The 7,635-nt window shown below is 31.2% G+C and overlaps 1 protein-coding gene across 1 annotated transcript; it reads right to left on the bottom strand.

Moving 5' to 3' along the window:
• Window positions 1-5,474: 5,474 nt before the first annotated feature.
• LOC141710538 (uncharacterized) lies at window positions 5,475-7,635 on the bottom strand. The gene is made up of 3 exons (XM_074513099.1): window positions 7,032-7,635; window positions 6,054-6,942; window positions 5,475-5,967 (listed from the first exon to the last, which is right to left on the bottom strand). The coding sequence occupies exons 1-3, from the start codon at window positions 7,356-7,358 to the stop codon at window positions 5,705-5,707; spliced, it is 1,479 nt and encodes a 492-aa protein (XP_074369200.1). The 5' UTR covers window positions 7,359-7,635; the 3' UTR covers window positions 5,475-5,704.

Here is a 7,635-nt window from a genome sequence, read left to right as displayed (position 1 = left end):
AAAGCTTCGGGCTCGGGCAAAGACAAAGGAAAGGCTCCAGTTAATTTTGATGATTCAAATTAACTCTTTTATGATGATGAAGGGGGAGAAATCTTTAATGTGCTTTAAGACTTTGATTTGGTTTGTTATGTTTTAAGACTATGATTTTATGCGGTTTTTGTTGGTGATCAGACTAAGTTTGTGTTTGATGAATGTTTTTGAATGTTAAAGACAACTGGACACCTTGGTTGAATGGATGGGTTATTTTTTTTGGGTTTCTAAGTTTATTTGAGATTGTCTCATTTGCGTGTCTCATTCTCATTATATGCATTCTGTCTCATTCATCCTTAACATATCTTACGGTCTCTTTCACATTGTTGCATTCATATTATACTTGTTATATTCTGTTGTTGCTAATTTTCTACCTCCAGGAGCTTTAAGTGTTTTTGATAGGGGGAGCAATTTTTCATCATCATAAAAGGGGGAGATTGTTATTTTCATGGTTTCTGATGATGTCTCAACAGAATGGAATAATGCAACAAGACTGTTTCAACAAGACTTATCCGGATGTTTTGTAAGATAAGGATTAGGGTTTTATGTAAATCTTGTTCTAACTGGATAAATATCTTTTAAACTTATCTCCAACAAACCTTATCTTATAAACCAAGTTTGAATCTTTCAAAACTTATCTTTTACTTGAATTATCTATTTCAAACTACTAACAGATTAGCATTCAAGATCAATTCAAATATTTTCAAACAAACTTGTTTTTAAAATCTTATCTTTTTTATCCTTTGTTTGAAAATAAATCTGTTAGAACTTTGCTTATAAATACAACTCACATTTTCAGATTTCGGCTAATGTTTTTCACGTCAATTCTTATCATCTGAAAAATACCTTCTTGTTCTATACCCGAGATACATATCCAGTAAATAAGAAGCCTAGTTTGAGTTGTAAACTTTCACATTATATTTTTGTATCTGAAATGTGTATTATATCACTTGTCTCGGGTTGTGGGAGTTTGATTACAAAAGGAAGGCCAAGTAACTTTGTGCTAGGTAGCTGTGTGCTAGAGAAATGTTTCTTTCAAGTGGGCCAAGTTTGTAATCAAGGAAAGTTTGTAAGTATTTTGTTTTAAGTCGATATAATACATTCTCTATGCTAGTTAGCATAGAGACTTGGATGTAGGCCATAGACTAGGTTTGGGGGCCGAACCATGTGAAAACTTCTGGTGTTTTTACTTATTAAGTTTTCAGCATTCTGCATTTTCTTTACTGTTATTTACATTCTGCAGTTAATTGAGTCTGTCCCATTTATTGTCTCATTTGTAAATGGATTGTTCCATTTACATAAGAGATTGTCCCATTTGCCTTGACAGTTAGAATATAATATTATGAATGGAGGCATTGAATTTCATTTTTCTCCATGTTATAAAGACGGAAGGGTATTCACTCATTTGGTCAAGGACACTGAGGAAATAATTTTAAGTTAGCAATTTGAAGTAGAACGATTTGCTTGCAAATCACAGTATAGTACTACTACATGAGACTAAAATATAAAGATAGATATATTTGTATAATACTTTTCTATTATTATCTAAGTATTAACATATGTAGATAAGTCGGGTTATTTATTATTTATGAGGGCATCAGCACGTTATTGCAGGCATACATTCACTGCAACATGCAACATGCAACATGCAACTATGCAAGTGCCTTCTAAACACACTAATAATAACTCCTTACATGCAACTATGCAAGTGCCTTCTATATTTAGATATGTTTGATAAATTTTGTTTTTCCAAATGTGTATCCATGATTAAATTAGTCACCAATGTATAGAAATGATTTTACTTAGACCACAGTTGAATGACCACTAGTATAAACATTGTAGTAGGGTAGCTAACAAAGGGCTCTGCAATAGAGATCGAGTTCTTAGTCCCTTAAGAAATGTGCATGTGTGTAATATTTCTTGTCTCAATAAATCATATTGGTGAATAATTTAGTGCATATAATACACCATCTCAAATAGAAGCTAGTAGTTCGTAGTTAAATATATATGGTATGTTTTTAGAATCGATTCAAGATTGATTCTCAACCATTTTTTTTTCTATTTATTAATACCTACTTCTTCTTAAATAATTGATAGTCTTGTTTAATTTTTTATTGTAATTTGACAGGACTTTTAATTAACTTCCTAAATTTCAAATATATATTTTTAAAGTAGATTTAGATGTATTTTCAATATTATAATTTTTTAATTTTCTTCAATAATACAATATATTTATAATTTTTCGAGTATTTGACCACAAAAGAAAAACTGGGCATGAATAAAATACTAATTTAAATTTTAAGTGAGGTTAGTTGCATGAGTATAATTGTAACAAATTAAATAAATGACAAACCTCATGTAGAGGTTAATTGAGGGTTGATTGATTAACCGTAAAATTTTACTCTAAATTTTTTTTAATTTTCCTCCTTTCATATTTACTCTATGTTAACCTCCTAAAAGTCCTGTAAAACACTTTAACTTTCTAAAATGCAATAGGAAATAGTGATTACTAAAGCAAAGTTGCAAAGCGGCAAAGCCGCAAAAATGAACGGCAAGCCTTGCTCAAGATAAACGCCACCCTTCACATTTTGCAGCAAGGTGATTACGTTATAAAGCATAAATTATATATATAAATTTATGGACAAATGAACAAAATATGATAGTCATTCACTCACTTTATTGTAATTATAGCTGGGATGGAACGTGGTGGGACATTTCTTACTAACTCATCTTCTCATTCAAGTTACAAGTTGCAGCTTTCTCTCTGGATGTCCAAGAAAAAAAGGCCGGGAATTGAGGATTGTTGAAATGCATGATTTCTTTGTCAATGGATATCAATAGCTATAATGTGTGTTTTTTGGCTTCTTGGAGCTTCAGGAGCTTCTTAGTTCACTCCCTAAATTTAATATAAAATATTGGATTTTAGTAACTTAAAATATCAATAGCTATTTCCAACTCCAACAACATTCCCTATATTAATTCTCTATACAATATTTAATCATTAAAAAATAACATTATTACATAAAGTGAATAAAGAAATTGTTGTTTCAAATATATATTATAAAATAAAAGTTAGAAGATGAGAGATGTTAGCTAAAAATAAGGAAGGAGAAAAAAATCTTAGTGGAACTTAGTGATTTAAGGAATCACTGAATAGTGTTGGAGTTATTTTTTTCTCCATATTCTTTATATTAGATTTTAAAACTCCAGATAGGTAAGCTGTTGGAGTTGTTCTTAATGTTTAAATCCTCAAATTAGCTTGTGGGGTACAAATTAATTTGAGATTTTTTCAATTGAAAACAACGAGGAACATTTGTGTAATAATTATAATTTGATTACATATTAATATCATCATAATTAAAACTTAAATAAATGGATTGTAAATAAATTGTCATTATCCTTGGTGATGCAAAATTAAATATAACATAATGCTTATGACAAAATATATAATTTAAAAAATATGTATAAAATATTTAATATACACATTTTAATTTATATATGGACAAAACTAGATTAATAAAAAATTTATAAATATTTTTCAGAGAGAAATTGTTTATCCAAAATATTATATTATAATATTGTACAATTGTTTTGTATTTGTAATCAAGCTAAGCCTTGTTTAAATTCTACAAAATTGTTTCATTATTCACTTACATATCCAGAGACAGCTAACAAAAATAACGTGTACAAACTGTCCTGTCCAATATGGTTACCGGAAAAACATGTACTAAACTTAGCAAATGGTAAGGAGGAGATAGCCTTTGCAGATATCTTTTGCCAGGTTTCGGATATTTTATCATTTGAATTTTATCCCAACACTCGAGTTTCTAAAGTAAAAAAAAATAGGTGTTTTCAAAAATAACATAAATGATCTTAACAATTCCTACTATTTATTGATAAAGTTAGTCATTTAGCTAGATTAGAGAAACTCCAAAAAATAAAAGAAGAAGAGCAAAAATGCAATTTTATAGACTCTTAGCTGTTATCAAGTGATTAAGAGCTTATTTTCCTTCTTCATTTTTATTCTTAAGTATTATAACTAATTTTTAACTTGTATTTCATACTATAACTAACATTTCACAGTAAAATAATATTTTCATTTTTTTCTCTCCTCTCATGTTTTATCTTTTTTAACCAACATTATCTTGCTATGAGCTAATTTTTTATATTATTTTTATACATTGAGCTGGGGCCTAAGAGTCTACCAAAAATGCTTTTAGAATTTGGGATTGAAGTAAACCAATTTTTTAAAGGTGATAAAATAGTTATTGTTATACAAGATTTACAAAAAAATCAATGTAAATAACTATTGTTTCCCAAACTAATGTAAACATTATTTTAAAAGTAGTTGATATAATATAGAAATAATCATATAAACATTGAATTATTTATGTTCAATTTGCTTAGTTACAATAAACTTCTAAAATTTAATTACATATGAAACGAATATATTACATAATAAAGTAATGTAATAAATATTATTAAAGTTAATACATGGCTCACTTATTTGCTTTATTTGCTGATTGACAATTTTGTATTAAATACATACTAGAATTAGTATTCATTTATAACTTAATGAAATATAAATAAGCCAAGAATAATAACTTGTCCTTAGCTCAATTAATTAATCATTTGAATTAAAATAATTCAAAGAACAAATGTTAAACCAGAAAAGTCAATCAAACAAGGAGAGGGTCTGGAACTCTGAATCCTTTTTAGATTACTTAAAATTATATTAGGTGAAAAATAATACATATTTTGACAATAGTTGATGCACTCAGAGCACATCATATTTCAACTATTGGGATAGAAGAGGGTTGACAAGTAGTGACCCATCCCTTCCTTTCCGTATGTTTGTTTGTTTGCCAAAACTCATGATCATCCACTATATCTTTATGTACACAAAAAATGTGTAAATGATTGTGGTTTATTTGGAACTAATGACTCTAAAATTTCAACATCTTATTGGAGGAAAGATTATTTTCATCTTATATTAGTATTCTCACATAATTCTACTTTTGTCATAGATGATACTCCCTCCGTCCCGCCCGATAATTTACGTACACTTTTTGCACGTATTTCATAATATTTTTCTTAAAAGAAAAACATTTTTGAATAAAAGTTTAAATATGAAACTTTTTTTCAATTTTTTTTAAAAAAATATTATGAAAGTATACTTTAAACGAGTATTGAAAATGCCGAAAAATAACGTAAACAATTCAGTGGAACGAAAGGAGTATAAAGTACCCGTCTCTATGCGTATATTTGAAGATCATATTCTAATTTTTTTTAAAGGTATATTAAGGGTACCTGTGACAGTTTGATAACTTAAATATTTGAATTGACATTTTAGCCTTAATTCATTACTTTCTGAATTAGAAGGAAGGTTCAGTTAGCCATTTTTACCAAATAGTTGGTCAGTGGTGTAGTATAAGTTGAGAAGTTGTAGATGCATTGAAATGGACAAAAATTATGGAAAGCATCTAGAAACAAACCAGCAGTAATTCAAATTACTAATGCTAATTGAAAACTAGTCGATACAACAGTGAACAATCCTCTGAAAGATTAAAGCAGCTAATTATACTGTTACAACACTCGCACACAATGAAGTATGGCACAACAACTAAAGTAGTAAAGAAAGATCAAGTCCAGCTAAATGCAAGGCATGTTGTAGCTAAGAAAGAGCATGAGACATGTTGTTCCAGCAGCAAAAACTCTCGTCCCAATCATCGTCGTTATAATCCGCTTTCATATTGGGTACATGAGCAACTGTGATGTTTGATGGTTCTCTACTCGAATAGTTACTGTTATTAGTACTGCTACCAACACCGTACCAATCTGGAATACACACCGGAGAAGGGCAGTCCAGTAAACGCAGTAGATCTTCGTCCATGACATTCATCTCCTCTGTTGCCTCGGCCTTTTCATCATTCATTCCTATATACCAAATATGCGATACAGAATTAATTAGAAACAATACATATAAAATAATTCAAGTGAAACTAAATATTATTGATACTGACCAATGGTAGAATGGCCCGAAATAAAAGATCCTCTGTATGCTTCATGTTTAGGGTTGCCGAGGCCATTCATATTGCCAGACTTGAATTCTCGGAAAGTATCTGCTGATAATCCATCGTATTCGGATTTTATGTTTTTGTCTAAATTATCTTTGGAACGCTTGATAGTTTGAGACTCTTCGAGTAGATCTCCAAGCAAACCACTGTTGCCTCTTGCAACCTTATCATACTCTTCGTCGCCATCACTTGATGCTACTCCTTTCACATCATCACTTCCAGTATATCCCGAATTATTAGAAGTTTGCATTGTATTTTGGATTGAAGAGAGCTCGTTATTACCTATTCCCATACCCAACAATCCCACAGGATCAAATGAAGTGGTATTAGTAGTACTAGTAGCTGCTGGATCGTGATTGGAATCAAGGCCAAGATTTATATCAAAAGATAGAGATTTTTCCTGAAGTGTTTGATTAAATAGCTTCCCATTCTGGTATGAAAAACCATTACTGCTAGTCAAATCATTGTTATTAACTTGTCGGAGTAATGGAAAGGAGTTGCTATGATTCATGTTATTGCGGTGTGGTCCGTGTGGAGGGTAATCAAGAAGATCAAGTGAAGTGCAATTTTTCATAAAATTGTCAGAATTTTGGTTTAGACGGGAGTGCTGATTTTGATGGCAGGTGGACGAGGAAGCAGCAGCAGCTGCAGATATGATAGAAGCAAAAGAGGATGACGGAGAAACTGTAATATTTTGAGGCGGCTTTTGGTGGAAGTGGTGGTTGAATTGTTGTTGGAGTAACTCCATAGGGTAAACTGGTAAACCAGCTCGCTGACGTCTCTTAAGCCTTGTGTTCCAGTAGTTTTTAATCTCATTATCTGTTCTTCCAGGAAGCTGCATGAAGAATATAATTAAATCACTATTTATAGTTAACAAACTTGTGTTACAAATTTGCATGCATAACATTTATGATCAAAGATTACCTGAGCAGCCATACGAGCCCATTTGTTACCGATCTTAGCATGAAGATCAATGATGGTCTTTTCTTCATCAGAAGTAAAAGGACCTTTCTTAAGAAAAGGCCTTAAATGGTTAGCCCATCTAAGACGACAACTCTTCCCACATCTCTGCAACGACGTATTCTTCTGCACAGCATTCCAATTCCCTTCTCCTTGCCTTTTAACGTACTCTAACAACACCGCGTCCTCAGCTGCTGTCCATGGCCCTTTCTTCAACACCACCTGAAACCCTCCTACACCAATCTCTCCGCTGCTGTTGCTTGTTACACTCCTCCCTCCGTGTGACACCATCTATTACCTTAATAAACAAGTGTGTGTTTTTGTGTTTGCGTGTGTGTGAATGTTTTCCTTGATTGATTTGTTTCTGAGAAACGAAAAGCAAGGAAGCTAAGCTAAGCTAAAGCTAGAAGGCTTGCTAAGTAATCAAGTGAAGATAGAAATGCAAAATTTAGACAAAGTAGAAATGAAGAAGATGATTGAAAGGAGGAGGGATAGAGAGAAAAAAAGGAAGAAAAAGAGAGAAAAGAAATGAAAGAGAAGTATTGTTAATAGAGAGATGAGATGAAAA

The sequence above is a fragment of the Apium graveolens genome, chromosome 3 (assembly GCF_009905375.1).
Source record: "Apium graveolens cultivar Ventura chromosome 3, ASM990537v1, whole genome shotgun sequence".
NCBI lineage: Eukaryota > Viridiplantae > Streptophyta > Magnoliopsida > Apiales > Apiaceae > Apium > Apium graveolens.
Note: the sequence above shows the minus strand (reverse complement) of the source record. Positions and strands in the feature narration are given on the sequence as shown.

Excerpts from the sequence above, each read along its gene's own strand:
- LOC141710538 (XM_074513099.1), bottom strand. The coding sequence starts at position 7,358 with ATGGTGTCACACGGAGGGAGGAGTGTAACAAGCAACAGCAGCGGAGAG. Across the intron at positions 6,943-7,031 it reads GGGCTCGTATGGCTGCTCAG|CTTCCTGGAAGAACAGATAA; the intron begins GTAATCTTTGAT and ends TTCTTCATGCAG. Across the intron at positions 5,968-6,053 it reads TTCGGGCCATTCTACCATTG|GAATGAATGATGAAAAGGCC; the intron begins GTCAGTATCAAT and ends TTTGGTATATAG.